Source organism: Schistocerca nitens, chromosome 9, assembly GCF_023898315.1.
Source record: "Schistocerca nitens isolate TAMUIC-IGC-003100 chromosome 9, iqSchNite1.1, whole genome shotgun sequence".
NCBI classification, from domain to species: Eukaryota; Metazoa; Arthropoda; class Insecta; order Orthoptera; family Acrididae; genus Schistocerca; species Schistocerca nitens.
The window spans coordinates 513,653,084-513,675,010 of NC_064622.1; the positions used below are offsets into that span (position 1 = coordinate 513,653,084).

Consider the following 21,927-nt stretch of genomic DNA (forward strand, 5'->3'; position numbering starts at 1 on the left):
TTGCACTTTCCTCCATAACCAAATAAACAATACACAGTGTCCCACATAAAATGGGTATGCCCTACTTACTGGTTAATATGCAGATAACTACATTGTTACTACTATCTATTCTCCCCCCCCCCCCCCCCAAACACACACACACACACACACACACACACACACACACAAGCCAATTAGTGACATTAATACAAGCACTCATGAAATACCATACTAATGTACAACCATTAGATGGAAGAGGTGTTAAGTTCTAGTCTTACAGTTAAATGAATATTGTGCTGAGAAGGTTTAATTCCTACACCATATTAATGGGTTTCAAAAGACAGAGGTTAGTACTGGAAGTGTGCAGAAAACCAGTAATAAATATCTTTAGTCTTGTCAGGAGTTAAGAGTATTAAACAATGGAAAATCTGAGCTGCAATAACAATATGAATTTAGACAGAGTATTGTTCACCACATATACAAGGCATTAAAACAGCAGACAGGCACTTTTAAAAGTAGCCTTTAGATTATTAGGCTATTGGACAAAGTTCTTCATCACACTGAGAAACACAAACACAGATTCATATATGCACAACTTACACAAACATGGCCACTGCCTGTTGATCTGATAAATGATTTTGTCAAGATAGTTAAAAAAATTAAGAGTCCTTAGTCATAGAGCCGGGCACGACAAAAGACATGCAAACAAAACTAGATATTTGGCAACAAGAGTTCATGAAAATGGGTCTTAAAATCAACAAAACCAAAACAGTTAGTTTGGCGTGACTAGCAACTCTGCTACAGTCCACCTACGAATTGTAGATGCAGAGAGAGATACGGTGGACAGCTTATAGAACTTATGTAACATTGCTTCCTCTAACAACACTACAAATCACAAGACCACAAACAGAATACAAATTCCTCCCGAAGGCACATAAGACACTTTGGTGTGGAACTCCTCCACAACCTTCTCAAATCAAACTGTATAATATGTACCTCCTGCCTACACCAATAAATGAAGCAGAAAAAGACTAAATAAAAACCACCTCCTGGTAATAAAAAATAAGTTCCTCTGTTCTTGCCTGGAGAAAACAAAAACTTGATAAAATAAGACATGAGAATATCCTCCGACATCTAGGATTATTTGGCAGAATCGGATCCTGGAGGACCTCAACGTCTGATATGCCAACTGCCATCAGATAAACAAGCAGCAAGTGTGGAAGGGCAAGAATAATTATAATGGGCTTATGTACAATCACATCCAGTTTGCAGTAGTGAAAAAATGGTGGCAGATTTTAATAATGATTTTCTGTCAGATATTTCTGACTGGAAGCATCTTGCATTTTGTTAGTGCACAGCTTTGGATTATTTCCTAGAGTAAAGCTCACAAACAGGATTAAATTTCATATTCTAACAGCCAATGACAATTTGTTTTGCCCCCCTCCCCAAGCCACCTCTCCATCTGTCTATATGTCAGCATTGACCTCTGATCATTTTTACCAACTTTTTTTAGGTGGGTGTTCCAGCATAGGGCCCAATCATTTTTCTGAGACTTCGATTTACAGTGAGGAACTATTAGCTAGCTGGATTTGGTGTTATTGAAAGAAATTTACAGGGCAAGGTTTGCTTAAAATTGATAAATTCCTCAGGTTCCTGTGGAAACATTTCTTTAATGTGACTATTGACCTTGTAATGAAATGGCTGTATTGGGTCCTGTGGAGCACCCAATAGAGCAGGTTTCGTAGCGTGTGATACACGCTAAAACAGATGTGGAACACTTAGTGAATAAGATCACTTAGTGTAACAGTGTGAGAAGTTGTAACGAAAATGTTAAACCGTGTCACAGACCAATTAATATATGTTCTTAATCAGATAAAGTAATTAGGATAAGTCATTATCACTTTTATATGAATTTTGGAATGTTTAGAAGAGAAAGAACAAGTTCTGGAATCAGTGTTAATAGTGTATAAATGTTAGTAACCTTTTTCATTCAGTTTTGTAATTATAATTCAATTAGTAAAATTCATTGTTTACCAAAACGCAAATTAACTGTGTAAACCATCAATTTTGGAAAACCTTAACATTTATGTATCTTTGCAAGTCAGGACAACATATTCTTATGGAAATCACCAACTAAAAATATGTAAATAAACTCGTAATTAATGTTTCTGGAACATTCTGTAGAGAAATTTAGTGTAATGTCCACATATTAAAACTAGAGAATATCTGTTTGAGCTGGAGACATAACCTGATCCAGAAAGACAATTTGTATCATAAATAATGTTAGAAGAACGATTCATTAATTTTTTGTAACACAATTTAAATATTTTGTGATGTACATAATTATTCTGTATTTTAGCCTTCAAATATTGTAAAAAGTCATTTTGAACATTTGAATTGGAATTCTGATAAGCTTCTTGCAGCTGGGATTCGCAGTCATAACAAATTTTTTGAAGGGCATTATCTTTATGCCAGTGACTGTTATAAGTTTTTATTACACTATTGTAATTTCTGCAGTAGGCCAATATAAAGTGCTGATATTATGGTCAATACTGTTAAATACAATTGTGATGCTGTTACATAATGAGAGCAAACATATTCAAACATTGTAAAACAACATAATCTGTAAGTGCACATGTTCATTAAATGATCACTAGTCAGAAATGCATTAGACCACAGCTCTAATGCATTTGTGACTATTGATGGTTTTACGAACATGTGCACTTACAGATTATGTTGTTTTACGATGTCTGAATACGTGTGCTCACACTGTGTAACAATGTCATGAGTGTATTTAACAGTATTGACGCTGACATACAAATGTATCAGCTTACATTACGTTGACATAGCTTAAAGCCATAATATCAGCACTTGATAATGGCCTAAGGCCGCAATTGCAATAGTGTGATAAAAACTTTTAACAAATGGCTCTGAGCACTATGGGACTTAACTTCTGAGGTCATCAGTCCCCTAGAACTTAGAACTACTTAAACCTAACCAACCTTAAGGACATCACACACACACCCATGCCTGAGGCAGGATTCGAACCTGTGACCGTAGCCTGTAGAGCCTAGAACCGCTCGGCCACACTGGCCGGAAAAATTTATAACAGTCACTGGCATAAAGATGATGTCCTTCAAATGTTATTCTGATGATGTAGAAATATTACCAGCTCAAAATTGTTTCATAAAATTGCATAATTAATTAGATTACATAAAGATATTCGAGAATGTTCTGGACTGAATAATAAGAACTTAATTGTTAACTGTATATATGTTTCAAAACTGCACTTGTAAAAGATCGTTAATTTCAGAAATTTGCATTATCATTGTACTCATTTTAATTTCTACTAAAACTCTGCAATGACAGTTTTTGCTGCATTAACTTGTTGCAATTGTAACATCAAACATGAAATAACATAATAATGTCAAAGAACATAATTGTTAAAAGAGGTATAACTACACCTTGTCCAAAGCTTTGGGGTGTATGCGGTTGAAGTATGTCTGGTGCGTTCCAGTTCTTGGGAAGTTGTGACAGTCAGTTGTATACATGTGTGTAATAAAGAAGTGTTGCCAATGGATTAATTGGTGTACAGCTGGTAGTGACCAAAGACTTTCTGCAGCTGCTAAGTTAGATTTGGTGAATGGAGCTCGTGTGAGAAGTTACATTATATTTGACGTTGGAGCTGGGCTTCTGGCCCTGGATAGGATTCGTTTTAACCTGATATTGAGTTATTTGTTTTGGAGGCTTTTGCAAAAGTTAGAAGAAAGTAGTTGGAGGTGGTGCACTGACAAGTGTTAGCAATATATGGTTTTCAGTCCAATGATGAGATCAAAGCAGTGATGACAATAAGTGAAGGTCTGATTATACATGTTTGCTTAACTAATCAATGGTGTAAGATATCACATAATTAGGCTCATAACCACACATCATTATAAGCACTTGGACTCCATCTATGAGCACAAGTGCTAGGATCTAGGAAAGGTATGTCTGAACATTGTTTAAATAACCTTTCCAACATGCTGAGAATAATTTATCTACAACTTGCATAGCAGGGTTAAACACACACACACACACGCACACACACGCACACACACGCACACACACACACACACACACACACACACACACACAAAGAAGCGGTGAACAAGAATAAACCTGTTGCAACCAAGTTAACCGAATTTGATGAAACTTATCACACAGTAAGAACGTGGTTCGAGAGTGAAAAATTGTATTGTAATACAATAAAACAACAAACATTTTGACAAACTGCCTATTGGCTTCTGTCTCGGGTTCTTCGGCCGACGTTTATCTAATGATTTTTCTGACGTTTCGCCAGCACGAGTGGCTGGCATTGTCAAAGCTTCACCCTCCATTGCCGGTGGTGAACTGGAGCCGAGCTCGCGGGCGCAGGCTATATGTACCTGGCGCGCCGACGTCCGAGGGCTTCTCCGCGGTCATTTCCGGTGCGGTTCTCCTCTTGCTACCTGCGACGGTCGTTCGCTGCAGTACGGGAAGCCAGGATCCGTTGACCTTAAGGCTTTCCTCTTTCTTGTTCAAACTGTACGCGTGTTTTTGTATTTCTACAGCTTCTCTGAACAAGCGCGTGTGATAGTGCTTCTCTACAGCCAGAACTTCCGTGTCGGCGAATTTTATTACATGGTCGGTCTCATTCAGTGCGTGCTCTGCCACGGCCGATTTCTCCACCTGCCCCAACCTGCAATGTCGCTTATGCTCTTTGATCCTGGTGTTAATGGATCGTCCAGTCATTCCGACATAAACTTTTCCGCATGTGCATGGTATGCGGTATATTCCCGACATTGCAAGTGGGTCTCTTTTCTCCTTCGCCGATCTAAGACACTCTTTGATCTTCCTTGTCGGTTTGAAAATCGTCTTTACGCCATGTTTGCGCAATATACGGCCGATTCTGTCCGTCACTCTGGGAATGTATGGCAGAAAGGCCGTACCCGACAATTCTTTTTCCGGTTCCTTACTTCGCCGAGGTTTGGGCTCTGTTACACTTCTAATATAATTTGTGGAGTAACCATATTAGAAGTGTAACAGAGCCCAAACCTCGGCGAAGTAAGGAACCGGAAAAAGAATTGTCGGGTACGGCCTTTCTGCCATACATTCCCAGAGTGACGGACAGAATCGGCCGTATATTGCGCAAACATGGCGTAAAGACGATTTTCAAACCGACAAGGAAGATCAAAGAGTGTCTTAGATCGGCGAAGGAGAAAAGAGACCCACTTGCAATGTCGGGAATATACCGCATACCATGCACATGCGGAAAAGTTTATGTCGGAATGACTGGACGATCCATTAACACCAGGATCAAAGAGCATAAGCGACATTGCAGGTTGGGGCAGGTGGAGAAATCGGCCGTGGCAGAGCACGCACTGAATGAGACCGACCATGTAATAAAATTCGCCGACACGGAAGTTCTGGCTGTAGAGAAGCACTATCACACGCGCTTGTTCAGAGAAGCTGTAGAAATACAAAAACACGCGTACAGTTTGAACAAGAAAGAGGAAAGCCTTAAGGTCAACGGATCCTGGCTTCCCGTACTGCAGCGAACGACCGTCGCAGGTAGCAAGAGGAGAACCGCACCGGAAATGACCGCGGAGAAGCACTCGGACGTCGGCGCGCCAGGTACATATAGCCTGCGCCCGCGAGCTCGGCTCCAGTTCACCACCGGCAATGGAGGGTGAAGCTTTGACAATGCCAGCCACTCGTGCTGGCGAAACGTCAGAAAAATCATTAGATAAACGTCGGCCGAAGAACCCGAGACAGAAGCCAATAGGCAGTTTGTCAACAAGTGGCCACGAAAGCCTCAACAATTTTGAACAAACATTTTCTTAGGATGTGAGGAAATTTGTGTCATGATAGCACTTACACTAGCTTCCACATATATGTATAAAATCATCGTTCAACGATCTGACCCAACAGTTCACAAAATGGCTGTCATTGCTGTAATAGACAGTTCCAAATACTGAACAGGTAAAAACAAGTCACATTCAGCGACCTGTGAGTCACACTGGAGACATAAAACTTTCCTGGCAGTTTAAAACTGTATGCCAGACCGAGACTCGAACTCGGGACCTTTGCCTTCCGCGGGCAAGTACTGTTAGGACGGGGCGTGAGTCGTGCTTGGGTAGCTCAGATGGTAGAGCATTTGCCCGCAAAAGGCAAAGGTCTCGAGTTCGAGTCTCGGTCCAGCACACAGTTTTAATCTGCCAGGAAAGTTTCATATCAGCGCACACTCCACTGCAGAGTGAAAATCTCATTCTGGAATGGAGACATACTTTATAATGTACTGCCAGGTGTTAGAACAGAAATGGGAGTCCAGCTTCCAATTGAGAAATGTTTTTACAATTTAACTGAATATGTTCACTCATAATAATGCTAATCCTGTGAGAAATATGCTAACCCTATTAATACGATGAAAGTACATATCCACCTAATGTTATTTAATCTGTACATTGAGTAAGCAATAAAAGGAACCAAAGAAAAATCTGAAAGGAAATTACAGAAAGAGTAGCTGAATAGAATAGACAGTAGCTTGAAAGAGGTTACATCTCATGCACAGATAAAGAGGATTGTACAAGATACACTAATGGGGGAACTGCATCAAACTTGTGTCTGGACTGAAGTCAACTATGTCTATTGCGAAACTTCCTGGCAGATTAAAACTGTGTGCCGGACCGAGACTCGCACTCAGGCCTTTGCCTTTTGCAGGCAAGTGCTCTACCATCTGAGCTACCCAAGCATGACTCATGCCCTGTCTTTGTAGCTTTAGTTCTGCCAGTACCTCGTCTCCTACCTTCCAAACTTCTGATTCCGACATCTATTGTTTTTACTACATACAACTGCAAAATGATGTTTGTGCAATTGTCTTTCTGTTCAGTCTATTCCAGATACATTTTATATACAGTACTTCAATAAAATGAAAGGAGAAGTATAAAGCGAATTTCAAAAAATGTAATGGAATATAGTCATATTAAATAAGGAAATGATGAGGGAATTAAATTAGGAAATGAGATACTAAAAGTAGTAGATGAGTTTTACAATTTGTCAGCAAAATGACTGATAACACCCAAAGTACAGAGAATATAAAGTGATGGCTGGCAATATCCAGAAGAGCATTTCTGATAAGGAGAAATCTGTTACCATCAAATATGAATTTAAGTGTTACGATGTGTTTTCTGGAGGTATTTTTACGGAGTGCAGCTTGTACACGGTGATAAGCAGTTCAGGCAAGAAGAAATAAGAAACTTTTCGTGCGTAATGCAACATAAGAATGTTGGAGATTGGATGGACCGACCAAATAAATACTGAGGAAATTATGAATCAAACTGGGGAAAAAAGAAATTTATTACACATAGTGACTAAAAGGGATTAGTTAATAGGACATATTTTGAAGCATCAAGGACTCATCAACTTGGTAACTGAGGGAAGTGCGGAGGGTAAAAACAGAAGACGCACACCAAGGCTTGAATACAATAAGCAGGTTCAAATGGAAGTAGGGTGCAATAGTTACTCACAGATAAAGAGGATTGCACACGATAGACTAGTGTGGGGAACTGCATCAAATCACAGCCCGGACTGAAGAGGACGTCCATTTATCTTACTAAATATGATTGAAAAATAAAGTTTATGTGACTGTCTTTCTGTTCAGGCTATTCCAAATACATTTTATATGCAACAATTCAATTAAGTGAAAGAAGTATCAAGTTTATGTTACTCAATAACGGAAAGTCCAGGTGGAAAAATATGTAAAATAAGGGAAAGGCAACCACTCACATATAGCACACTGATTCGTGGAGCACAGAAACACATAACAGAGAGCAGTATTCACCACATCACAGAGAACAGTATTATACTAGTTTTCGAGATTCTGCTATTTTTATAGTAAAACTACACACGTTCACACATACAATCACACAGCTGTTGCGGCGAGACTGATTGTCAACTGTCAGTTACTGAGAGCAGTTGCCCTGGCAGATGGTAGTGGGACACGGGGAGGGGGAAGCACACACAAGGCAGGAGAGGTTGGGGTTGGGGGGGGGGAGGGGGGGAGGTGGAGTGGGATGGTGTGAGACAGATGACTCTGTGGCCGCACAGTGAGATGAAAGGAGATATGAGAGATACAGAGAGAGTGGAGAAAGTGAGGGGGGGGGGGGATGAAGAGGAAACTGGAAATGAAATTGGAGACTGCGAGGGGAGAGAGAAAGGGAGAGGGGTGAAAAAAAGAGAAGGACGGAGGGAGGGAGAAAAGGAGAGCATCCCTGTCATTTTTGCCCCCAATCCTGTAACTAGTGGGTCATTCCCTTGAGGTCAGCCATGGGGAAAGGCTTGCCCTGTACACCCACTCACCACTACCTACCACAGTCCAGTCACAAGCACCTCCTAGGTAATAAATTGGAGGGCCACATGTGAAAGCAGTCATTTTATGTATAACTGATGCTACAGTTACTGTACAGCATTCTATGCAAGCATGACAGATCTACTAGCACAAATGGCCACTGCCAGTCTACGGCAAACCACAAACTTAACCATCCAGTTCCCTAACATGCCGTGCACAGAAATACTAATGACTTCAACAACTGCTTCACTGCATGAACCATTTGGATACTCACTTTCAGCACAAGTTTCTCTGAACTATGCAAGTGGGAATTTTCTCTCCAACATATCCTGCACTCTGGCATGAACCTCCACATCCTCACTTCATCTTTTACCTTCTGTCTTTTGTCCACGCTACTCCTTCCTCAACCAGATTGCTTACTGCCTTCTGCCACCACCCTTCCTTCCACCCACAATCTACGTGGGCAAGCAGCCGCTAAGTCATCTGATGAAAGGCTTGGCTCATATTATCAGAATACCACCTCCTTGCCTCGTGCATCCCTCCCTACCATCTTCTCACCACCATCTGCCCAGGAACTGATTTCAGTAATCAACAATCAATAATCGTGAAGCATTTACAAAAAATCTTTCACAATTGCAATACATATGTTAGCCTGGTCTAGAGAGGTTGCACAGAAAGATCTTAATAGCAAACACCAAAATGGCAATACATGCTTTACAAAATGTCCACAGATGACTGTCACAATCAACATCTGCACACAGTAGAAACACATGTAGGAGGTACTCACCTCTCCTGTAATTTGAGAATAGTTGATCTGCAGCTCATTCAGCAGTGGGCAATTGAGACTGATGGCTGCCATTACTTCATCATCCACATAAGTGGCAGTATCTATCACAAGAGTCCTCAGATTTAAGAACCAGCTGGAGGTAAATGCATTTACAAGGACATCACTCCCAAATTTGATGTAATTGTGAAATCTGAGATGTTCCAATTTTTTAAGGGCACTGAAAACAGTTACATCATCCACGACAGTAATATAAAAGCCTGCAATGCCATAAATATCCAGGCTGATTAATGTATCACCACAGAGGCCCAGAAAAGGCAACAATGAGGAACCTTCAGCTGTTTGTAGGGCCAAACCTATATGTGTCAGCTGATGTTTCTTCTTTCTTATAAAATATTCCACTTCCTCTTCTGCAAACGTGATTTCGCCTGTGTCCACTTTCCTCAAGTGTGGACAGTTGTCCCCAATGTGCCTAATTCCTGAATTATCAGCAAAAAATGATCCGTTTATAAGTAAAGTCTGTAGATTCGGTAAGTGGGCAATGACCGTCAGCACTTCCTCCACATCCTCGTTAACGCCACATACAGATATATCTGTAATGTCATCACCATTTTTTATTATTGTTGTTAGGAAACTAAGGAAACAGTCTCTTGTCCGCATGAATGCGTGTAGGTGTTTCCCGTCAAACATAGCCTGTCCAGGCCAAGAGGCACTGTTGAGTTCCATACTGACAGATGTGCATTTAGGGAAACATTCAACCAAAGCCTGCACAGAGGTATCTTCTGGTAGATCCACCATTCTGCGATTCCAAAGCTTGCGATCGTATGCGAAGGCGTTCCATCGAGTACACACTTTTGTCACACACACAAGCAAGTCCGGTGTAGGTAAATAATTGAATATATGTAGAAGTATTTCATCTGGAAAATTGTTAATGTGTGCTGTTACATTGCTCATGTTGCAGTTAATGCTGGAACAACAGAGAGTAACACTGTTATTACAAGTAAATTAAAGTTAGAATACAAACTATAACAATCTCATAATAATACTGAACACACAACAATCACAGCTTCTTAACAGTTTAGTTATGAAAAATAATAAAACTGACCAACTGGAATAAAAATAGAGATGAAATGAAATGTCGTGTGATGAGGGCCTCCCGTCGGGTAGACCGTTCGCCTGGTGCAAGGAATAAGGATTAATAGTACACAAAGCAGAAGAGGGCAAGTTTCCAACAGTTTTTCACAGATGGTCAACCAAAACAAAGACAATAGCATGCACATAGAAAAGTATATGACAAGTAATGAATTTCTAAAGCATTTGATGTACTATTTTAAACATTGAAAGAGCTGTATTACCAACGGACTGGGAAAAATATTACCCCCAACATCTGATCACGAGACACACAGATGGTAGCGAAAGTCAGAAGTAACATTGTTAGTTAGTTTTTATTCCTTAACTTCTTTTTGGGTCTCTTCTGATTCAGTTTTTGTTGCTACCCCTCCACTGCAGTAAAAGAACTGCTCACAACATTCCAAAAGCCAAAAACTCAACATCTATTGTTTTATGGTTGTTACTTCCAGTACACAGAACATCAATCTAGAACTGCTGAAATATTGGATATCATAGGTAGTATTCGGTTTAGTTCACCTCAGAATCATGTCTTGGAGTGAAATGGAGAGTAAGAAAAGAATTGAACACAGTCAAATTTCTATGCTATAATAAAAATGACATTTTAAGTAATTGCTGACATAATGTTTGACAAACAACAAAATAGTTTTTGCAAACGTAAATTGTGTAAAAAATGTTGTGATTATTCTTCAACAAATGTAAAGCCATCAAGCTGATGATCTAGTTGAACACTGCAATGCTTTATGGTGCACAGTACTATTTGAGGCAGTACAACCTTGCCTTCTTCCAACCCTTGAACTAAATTACCCAGCCAGTTATAGGAGGACCTACAGTTTGACATGGAATCCAAACTGTGGTGCAGTTTGGCATTTTCCACATACAAATGACTGGGAGAGGTGAAAGAAGTGATAAATGACAGATAAAGTCCTACAACTGACTGGGGATTGAAACTTAGCACAAACAGTTTTCACAGACTATAGAGTAATAAACCATAGAATATTTTAGAAGAGACATGAATGTCAAACAATTCAGCAGATGTAACAAAAAATACGTGCAAGAGACCAGTTTTTTCTATTACCCATTGAGAACAATGGTATCAGAGAGCCACTAAATGTTACCTAGAGTGTTGTACAAGAATTCTGTGTGCTACATGTAGTGTTCAGTTTGTATGTAGGTGATTTCATCAAGAAATGAAAGAACCAATCAAATGCTTTAAGTGTTACACCAACATACATCAGCCAATAATCTCATTTTCACTGATGATCTGGTCATTCAAGATTCACACACATATCTATTCATTTCTTCAGTAAGCGCGCCTAAATTACAACAGTGAAATATGAACAACCAAATGTCAGAGTGATGTATTTGAAGCAAAATGTACAAGAAAAGGAAAGAATTTACACACTGTTACACTCTACTACGTCACAATTTTTTAACACCATCAGTGACATGTTAACACTAGTACAAGAACGATGCTGAAAACATATTACTAGATAATATTTTAAGATGCATGGATCACCATCAACACCAAGGAATTTTAGAAAATTGTGTCCATGCCCATAAATTTATGTGATAGTGAGACCCAAATAGAAACAAAGAGAGAGGTGTAGAACTGAGGTGACTGAAATGAAATTTATCAGAACAGTTAACAGGCTTATGAGCTGTACCACACTGACAATGGCATAGTCAGAAAATAATTCAAGACCTTTCCAAAAATGATAAAACTGAAGACGACACACAACAACACCAAGGAAAAAGTGGACCAATGGACATAATCAGTGATGGGACCAGTGCAGTATTTCAACAGGACAGGATATACAGCTACTACTTACATCAACTGTGACCAAACAATATTGGTTAAAATTAAACTGATCACCCACATATACTGAAAGCCCAGATGGTTACTTTGACAAGGCAACATAAGATTTCCTGCTTATACCTGATACAGCCTAAGGTTGTGCCCTTAGTCCAATAAAACAGTGTCACATACAGGACACTAAACAATAATCTTTCAGCCTTTTAAAGTGTGTCTAGCATATAAGTTTCACAACAATATATTGCCCTTCACCGGACATCTGACAATAACACAGTTGTTACAATCATATGTCACCATCACGACTGCTTTTCATTCATCTGTTCATGCATCACATTCCATAAATCGCATAGTGAAGGGAGGCTTTACAGTTGTGGAACAAGTTAAATTCTAATTTAACAGGCAGATGCAACAACACAGAGCAACTTCTGTGCAACATGCTAACAATAAAAATCTGCAAAGTCTCTTGGCTTATAATGTTATGCAAGTTAGTTAAAATAAGCATTCATTTGAGAAAGGTGACCACTGACGGAGAATACACTGGAAGGACTTTGGCACCTGCAAAGTCTGGATGAGTTAATTCTGAGAAGGGGTGTAAAGGAAGGTAATAAGATACAAATGATATGGACACTACAAGATGTATTGAAATCACCAGTCTTGTGAAGTGCCACGTTCCCAGCAACTGGATGGTCAAGTTTGTCATTAGATTAGATTAGATTTACTTTCATTCCAATTGATCCGTAGTGAGGAGGTCCTCCAGGATGTGGAGTATGGCAGCAGTAGTATGAGAAGAAAATGGTTCAAATGGCTCTGAGCACTATGGGAAGTATGAGAAGACAGCTCATTAATAGTCACCCCCACACAGAAAACTGCACAGTCATTACGTAACATGGCTGCTTTCACATGTCATTCCATGTTTGATAGGGCAGAAGCGGAATACCTCCACTTGCCATAATGCTGCTCCTAACATGATTCACACTTTTGTCTCCTTTCTGCACTCTGTTGTGTATGTACACATATGTAAAATCTACAAATTCTTCATTATCATCTGACACTAAAAACAATGCCTTGTTGCTGTTGCCATCCTTCTCTGCTTTTCCATTTGTACTGCTTGCTTGTAGCTGCTGCAGTTCATTCCACTGAGAACACTTCTCAACTGGCCCCTTGATTTTTTTTATTTTTTTGTTTTTTCCGGGACTTCTTCTCCAAGACATTATAGTGAATTGGGGGTCCAATTATTTTAGTTTTTTTCTCTGAGCCATGTTAATCAATGTCCTTTTCTCAATAATGTCTTTTAGTATTTGTTCATGACATTTTCTTTGAATACAGAATCTTTTTGTGACTCTTCTCCCTATCCACATCTCTATTGCTTCAATTTTTTTCTTTTGTTGTTTTCCCACAGTCCACCTTCACAACCACAGCTTGAAATCTTCAGGTAGATGTATTGATAAATTTCTTTCTTGTTTCTATATTAATGTGGCTGTTTGATGGTAAAACACCCTTATTTATGAATGCTTGATTAGTCATTGTAAATCTCCTAATATCCATCATACTTCTGTTCCCATATGTTACTGTACTTCCCAAACAGAAAATTCATTTACTTGCATCAATATTTTATTTTTGATCTTAAAGTCTCTCATTCCTTGACAGGTCAATTTCTCTATCACCATTATTTTAGCATTTTTTCCAATTCATGGTGCAATTTATGGCAACCAGTGATAAATGTCTTGAAGCGAAAAACAGTCTTGGCTGTGAAACAGGCTTTATTATTTTATATTTTGCCAATAATGCTTGTCTTGTTTAAAGCGTCTAGAGATTGATCTGTGAAGGAAATTCAAACTTTTCTTAAAAATGGCATGACCCCATCTTAGGAAAAACATTGGACTACCACCGAAAACACTAAAACCGATTTACTGGCACAAGAGGTGTTAAACACATAGTCTGCCGTCGATGCAAATGTCTTAGAAGGCAAACACTGTTGGCAATATTTTAAGAACATTGTGTGGTGCCCTGGTATAAAATAGTCTTGAGTACATGGGAAGCCACATTTAAAATGCACAAAAGACCTCAGTAGGTAGTTGCCCTTGTCAAATTTTAGGAGACTTCACATAGTGCCCTTGCAAAAGGCCTACAGAAATGCATCACAAAATGTAAACATGTCCAGTGTCATTTCTTACATGTTTATGTAGAGCCTAGTGTCTTTTGGACTGCGCAACCACAACAACACTGCGTGAAGTCTCTTAAAACTTGACAAACTGAGGTCTTTCATGAATTTTAAACGTGACTTCCCGTGTACTCAGTGCTATTTCATATCAGGGCACCATGCAATAATTTCTAAAATACTGACAATGGTGTTTGCCTGCAACGACATTTGCATGGATGGCAGCCTGTGTATTTAATACCTGTTGTACCAATAAGTTAGTTTTAGTACTTTCCTTGGTCCAAAGTTTTTACTAAATATGGGTTATGCCATTTTTAAGAAACATTGCTATTTTCATTGTAGGTCAATGTGAAGATGCCTTTAAAAAGGCAAAACACGCCACTGGCACAATATAAAGTAATAAAGCAAAGTGTGATCATTTAGGGTATCTGACAAAATTTATAACATATAGTTCATGTCCATTTCAGAATATGCGGAGACAGTGACATTACCATCAAATCAAATAACTACAATGTATTTATTTACCATTATTTTTAATCCTTTTTTTTTACCATTTTCATTGTTCGTATTCCACTTTTATGAATAAATTAAATTAATAGAGAGAGAGGGAGAACAGTCTTTGAGTTACACTAGAAGGACAAAGGAAGACAGGAAGAATTTATACTTGGTATGATTGATGGCAGTCTGCTCTAAATGTACAAAAATGAAAGTTAATTCAGATGAGCATGGAAAAAAAAGCTTGTAATACCAGGTGATTCAAAATGAATATCTGGGTTTAAGGCTTTGTAACATTACATTCAACTTAGAAATAATACATCAAATGAAAGAGCACTTCGCCGGCCAGAGTGGCCGTGCGGTTCTAGGTGCTACAGTCTGGAACCAAGCGACTGCTACGGTCGCAGGTTTGAATCCTGCCTCGGGCGTGGATGTGTGTGATGTCCTTAGGTTAGTTAGGTTTAATTAGTTCTAAGGTCTAGGTGACTAATGACCTCAGAAGTTAAGTTGCATAGTGCTCAGAGCCATTTGAACCATTTTTGAAAGAGCACCTCAAACAGTTTTCTTACAAGTTTTCAATGTGAACATCATTTGTCAGATGGCACACATCAAGTCAATAGGTGAGTTCTTCCCAAACCTTGACCAAAGTGATTGGAATTGCAACAATCCCTTAAATCCTGTTTCTTAAGTTGGATAGATTACCTAGTAGCATAGGCATGTACACATGATCCTTTGTGAACCCCCAAAAGTAAAAATCGTATGGCCTCAGATCGGGCATATGTGGGCACCGTGCAAAACAAAATGTGTCAAATGGCCCCCTGTGGCCAATCCAACAGTCGGGTACAAAGTTATTACACCGGTCACATCCTGAGTTATGCCAGTGAGACAGTACACCTTCTTGTTACCAAATAAATTTCTGTGGTTCAACTTCATCCAACTGAGAGTCAGAGTTCTACAGCACCAACATAAGAAACATGAGTTACAGTTACTGCACACAGAAAAAGAAAGGTCTATAAACTTTCCATTGGAATGTGGCACAAAAAACAATCAATTAAGGGGAGTTTCATTGTAATTATACCATGTCACGAGGGTTTTCAGATGTGCACATTACGAGTGTTCACATTTCCACTCACGAGAAATGTTGATTCATCACTGAAGACGAAAATCTTCATTGTCTTGTAGTAACATTACATTTGCAAAATTGGTATGTAAATCATGGATCCATCCTTACACAACCGCTGCCACCAATCCCTTACCTCATACCCCAGTAATAGACCTAGATACAAGACCTGTCCGATACATCCTCCAACCACCACCTACTCCAGTCCTGTCACTAACATCACCTATCCCAGCAAAGGCAGGGCTACCTGTGAAACCAGTCGTGTGGTCTACAAGCTAAGCTGCAACCACTGTGCTGCATTCTATGCAGGCATGACAATCAACAAGCTGTCTGTCCGCACGAATGGCCACTGACAAACAGTGGCCAAGAAACAAGTGGACCAACCTACTGCTGAACACGCTGCCAAACATGACATCCCTCATTTCAATGACTGCTTCACAGCCTGTACCATATGGATCCTCCCCACCAACACCAGCTTTCCTGAATTGCACAGGTGGGAACTTTCCCTGTAATACATCCTATGTTCCCGTAACCCTCCTGGCCTCAACCTACATTAGTCACTGTCTTCACCCACCCAGACCCTTCCCTTCTCCCATTCCAGCACTACACAGTCATTCCATCACCACACCTAGTCTTTTAATTTCTCTCCTTTTCCACTACTCCCCTCCCCCCCCCCCCTCAATCTCTCCCCTGCCCTCCATCTGATCTGCAGCACTTCACTGTCGGCCGCCACCATAGTATCCCTGCCCCAGCCCCCTCCTTACCTCCACCCAGTCACCACTCCCATCATGCACTGCTGCTGCTGCTCACAGTGTGGTTTCAGTTGCCTGAGACTGCAGTCATGTGTGTGTGTGTGTGTGTGTGTGTGTGTGTGTGTGTGTGTGTGTGTGTGTGTGTACGCATGCGCACGCATGTGTGTCTTGTGTTGTGGAAGGCCTTAATGGCCAAATGCTGTGAGTCTTTTTGTTGTGCCTATCTGCGACTCAGCTTCTCCGCTATTCTGTGAGAAGCAACTTTCCTTCTCATAATTTTTACATTCCATCCTGGATTTTCCACTGCTTGATTTTTGTATTTTTATAATTGTAAGTTGAATGTAACAAATGCTATAAAGTCTTAAAACCTTGATATTCATTTTGAAATATCTAGTATTTGAATACAGTACTAGTGGTGCGCTGCTTGACAAAGTCACGCCAATTAAACATCTAGGCAGAACACTGTAAAGCAATGTGAAATGGAACAAACACATAAGATGGTAGTAAGGAAGGCAAATGGTCGACTTCAGTTTATTGTACAAGTTTTAGGAAAGTTTAGCTCTCTACAATGAAGCCCATAGGCCTATATAGAACTCTTATGCGATTCTTCTTGAGTACTGCCAAATTGTTTGGGATCACCACACGGTTGGATTAAAGGATGACAGCAATGCAATCCAGAGGTGTGCCACTAGATTTGTTATCGGTAGATTTTATCAACACCTGAGAGTTACGGAGGTGCTTCGTGAACTCAAATGGGAACCCCCGGAGAGAAGACGATATTCTATTTGTGAAACACTATCGAAAAAATTTACAGAACAAGCATTTCCACCTGACTGTGGAATGGTTCCACTACCACCAACGCACATTTTGCTTAAGGACCACAAAGATAAGAAAAGTTAGAGCTTATACAGATGCATGTATAAAGTTGATAGGAAAGGAAATGACTAGTAGTGGTACATGGTACCCTCAGTCATACACTATGTAGATGTCAGTTATGTTGCCTCGTCAGACACCTATTCTTATTCTACTCTTTTTCTTAGTGCCACTGTACTCTCTGCACTCTGGTTTTTATATAGATTAAGAATCAATGTTTTCTCTCTCCAGACTATTCTAATTTTATTCAGTTTCTCAAACAGTGTCTTCTAGTCCTCTCTATCAAAAACTCTCTCTAGGTCAACGAATGTGGCACACATTTTCCTGTTCATCTCAGATCTTCTTTCTTAGAGCTCACTTTCAGTGCTATTATAGTTTGCAGTATTTTTCAAAACTTTATCAGTCACGATACAGTTCACAACTGATCTTAGCAAATGTGTAAATGTAGAGACGTTTTAGTTAGAGAAATATTGAAAATTTACTATTCATGAAGAACACATGCAATGCCAAAATTTTACCTGCTAATAATTCTCTCTTTTAGGACTGACGTAACCTTATTTGAAAGCCTTCATTGCTGTCCTTCTAAAGAACATCTGAGCATTCTAAGAACTACTTATCATTTTTCAAAAGTTATCATTAATCAAAATTATTGTCATTTCAAGTATTCCAGAAGTTTTGAATCATTTGTATTCAGTCTTGAGCTTTCGATGACTTCTTGCACTGTAATCATCCCGAGATCTTAGTAGGCCATTAAATTTAGCTACTCTTGATGCACCTTGCTTCTTTAATTATGTTTATGACGCCTTTATGATCTGGTCACATGGAATCAAAGCTCTTCACCTGTTCACGGATTACAGAAATAATATGCATCGTAAAATCAAGTTCGTTGCTTAGATGGAGAGAGAGAAGGAAAACTACCATTTTTCAAATGTTCTACTTGAATGAAAATCAGATGGGCAGCTAAGGCACTCTGTTTGCCAGATGTCAAAACACACTGACCTGTATTTCAGTGTACAAAGCTTTGATCATCCAGCCCATAAGAAAGACATTTTAAATATGATGATACACTTAGTTGAAACTCTGTGACAAGGAACACGTGGATTCCGATATCAGATGTCTAAGACATATATTCTGGAAGAATAACTGTAGGGATTGAGATATTAACAACAAAATCATTTGCCTGAAGAAGGAGAAAATGGCTCTGAAAGCTTGCCAATCACAACAGTCTTTTATGTGTGTGTTCTGCTGCCACTTGGTGAGTAGATCTTTATATCCATCCAATTAAATGATTGAGATATTCCATTTGCCATCAGTCATCGGAAGGTGATCAGTTTATAGTATTCTTTCTTTTCTTTGGAGCTGCAACAAATAAAATAGGCAGAGTCCTGGGCAGAGACAGTATTCAATCCACTTTCCGACCACTGAAGAAAATTAGAGAAATGTCATACACAGTAAAAGGCAGCCTTGGTCTCAGTATTCTTGGAATTTATAAAATGTGTTGTGAAAGTGGTAGCAGTTACATTTTTCAGTCAATACAAACAATTTCAAAACACTCCACAGAGTAGTGATGCCACATTAACTATCACAATTTCAGCAAATCTAATTTTGCTAAACACAGCCTCATGGACAAACACATGATTACATTTGATAAAATGGAAATATTATCACATGCCTCTACCTACTGTCATCAAAGAAGCAATTGAGATCAGAATGTGTAGCTTCATCCAAGACAGTGGCTACACCCTTGGTGATGCATGAAAATATATTCTTGATGTTGAAAGGTAGCAGAGAGATCAGCTGAGCCATCTACCATGTACCACAATCAGTGGAACTAGATATGCTCTTCACCCACAGACACTAAAGATTAATTAAAATGCTTTATTATTCCAGTCTCTGATCACAAATGAATAATGCCTCATGTATTTATACCTAGCCTTACTTGATGAGTTATGTTGAGAACAGAAGACATTTCCCTTACTTCCACACAGTAGTCGCTCTAATCTTGTAAATGATTATCTCCTACCTACTCGTGGAATGTATAGCCAAACTATATAATTTTATTTATTGAATGCTTATATATTGTTTAAAAGTTTTCTGTGGGAGACATGTCACGATGTATGTAAAGCCCTCTATTGGTTAAGTTCTTACGATCAGTGCGCGCCTACATAAGATCCTAGCAGCCGACCCAACATAGGTTCATTGATCTCTCTCTTTTTCAGCTGTCATATAGACATTTTATCTTTCATAAGTAATTTATAGGTTGCCACAGGCAGTGTGTTATGCTATATTAATTGTTGACCGTAAATTCACCATAAAAAAAGGGTCGGACCTATACTCTTCATATATTTTCTTTTAATAATTTTACATAGGTAACTGCATTCATCTTTTAATGTACCACAATTGGTTTCTATGATAGTTATCAATTCTAATAAGTCTGCTACATGCATTTTAACTAATGTGCTTTTATCAGATTATGTTTTTGCGTAAATGATGACTACATATAAGCAAGCCCACAGTAGCGACATCTAGTGAGGGTGTAGGGAAACAGGTTTCTGGATGCTACTGTACCTCAGTAGCTAGTTGGCAATAATCACTATGTGGGGACGATGTGGCCTATTCTACACCATATTTTGAATCTATGTGACGATGGTATGCTGATTATATTTATATATTCTGACGATGCCATTATGGCCGTATCACTTTAGGACATGGTGTAAAAAAGGTACATTATACCATATTTTATCTGTACATTTCCCTGGTGTATGACAGTATATTGTGATACATATTGCTGTTTTATTTTAAAAGACACACTGCTCACTAGATGTATTCATATGTATATATTTTAGATCTGAAGATGGTCATTACAGACTGAAACCGGTCATCGTCTAAAAAATTCATTTGTGATCAGAGACTGGAATAATAAAGCATTTTACAGTATTGGATCACTGTTTGTACACGCGATTATGTCGCAGTTGGTGAAAGATTAATTACACAAAGAACTGCAGATACAATGTTTGTAATGTACATGTTACTACGTAGAAATGACTAAATGGTGTATAATCGACATCAAATAAACAAACTTAAAAAATCTTTCACAAATTAACCACACAGCAAAACATCACTACATCCTTGATTGTTTACATAAAAGGAACTAAAATATCCAACAGGTGTCGAAAATAAAGTGGAAATAATCATTCATCCCACCATCTTGGGTGCTTTTCATTGTACTCCAAGAGCCTCAATACTGTGTATGTCCTCTGTGGTCATTATCACTGCCTGACACCAACACGACATGTTCCAGTCACCCTGTGGTATCCATTCCCATTTTTCAACGAGAGTACATAAGACTCCTTGGAGTGTCCTTGGCGGAACAAGACAATCACAAACACATCTGTCAAGCAAGTACCACATATGCATGATGGGCTTGAGGTTGGGACTCGCCATTGGCTGTTTCATTACTTAAGTGTCCAGGTTTTGCAAGACATACTTGCTGATGCCTGCTACATAAGCCCTGGCATTGCAAGGAATTCACATCCATCCCACAGTCCAAAAGAATCTGTCTGATGTACTGTTTGGAGATGAGGCAACCACGGGCAATGACAAGATCCATATGGCTGTCAACACTGACACCTCCCCACAACATTACAGAAACTTGGAAACCTGTCGATTTCCTGGACAACATTTGGCAGGTACTGCTCACAACGGGTCTCCGCACACAAATGTGGCCATCACCTTGCATAAGAGCGTATCTGGACTCATCTGTGAATAACATGTTTTACCAGTAATGAAGCTGCCAGCTGACATGGGAATGGCAGAACTCAAAGCGAACTGCAAGATGTTCTCACTTACTCAAACTGGGCATCTGGATCATACAGTCATTTCTTGTAATCAATCCATTAAATCTAATCTGACATGGCAGCTTCACTGGCCCTTCTGAGATTGTCTTGTAGTGCTCTGGAGTTATTCGTATGATGCCGCAACACAGAGCTGGCCAGTTATTGGCCTTACACAGTGGGTTGTAATGAACTGGTGACCGTGTCCAACTCGCCTTGTGTAATGACCTTTCTTGCTATAGTGTGTCCACAATTTATGTACATATGACACATGGTGAGGCATTGGCATCTGCAGTAACACAAAGTACACCCTTTTCGGATGAAACAGGCTGCCCTTGCAATTTGCACCGCATTAAGATTTCACATTGTCTGTGCTTGGTTGAATACAATGTCCACAAATGACAACTGGCATCTATGTACCTCTCTAGAAAACATTGGGATACCAGTACTCACTCCCTTCTGAAGGGTCACCTGACACTGTAACGCATAACACAGCAAACAGATGATGAATAATTTTAATTGTTACCTTCGCTGAAAATGAAAATCTCAAGCCCTGCAATAAGTCCACAGGTACTGCCTGTATCAAAATAGATTTAACATACAAATGTTGACAGATTTGTGTCA

The 21,927-nt window shown here is 39.4% G+C and overlaps 1 protein-coding gene across 5 annotated transcripts in view; it reads right to left on the reverse strand.

Annotated features, from left to right (window-relative positions):
- The window catches only part of LOC126203981 (F-box/LRR-repeat protein 7-like), a 56,101-nt gene that overhangs the window by 13,237 nt on the left and 20,937 nt on the right, over window positions 1–21,927 (reverse strand). For 3 of the 5 annotated variants that reach the window (XM_049938404.1, XM_049938405.1, XM_049938403.1), the window contains one exon: window positions 9,132–10,095. In XM_049938404.1, coding sequence (XP_049794361.1) covers window positions 9,132–10,082 — 951 coding nt within the window. In that variant the 5' untranslated portion in view covers window positions 10,083–10,095. The remainder of the gene's footprint in view (window positions 1–9,131; window positions 10,096–21,927) is intronic. The other 2 variants (XM_049938407.1, XM_049938406.1) reach the window with 1 other exon arrangement.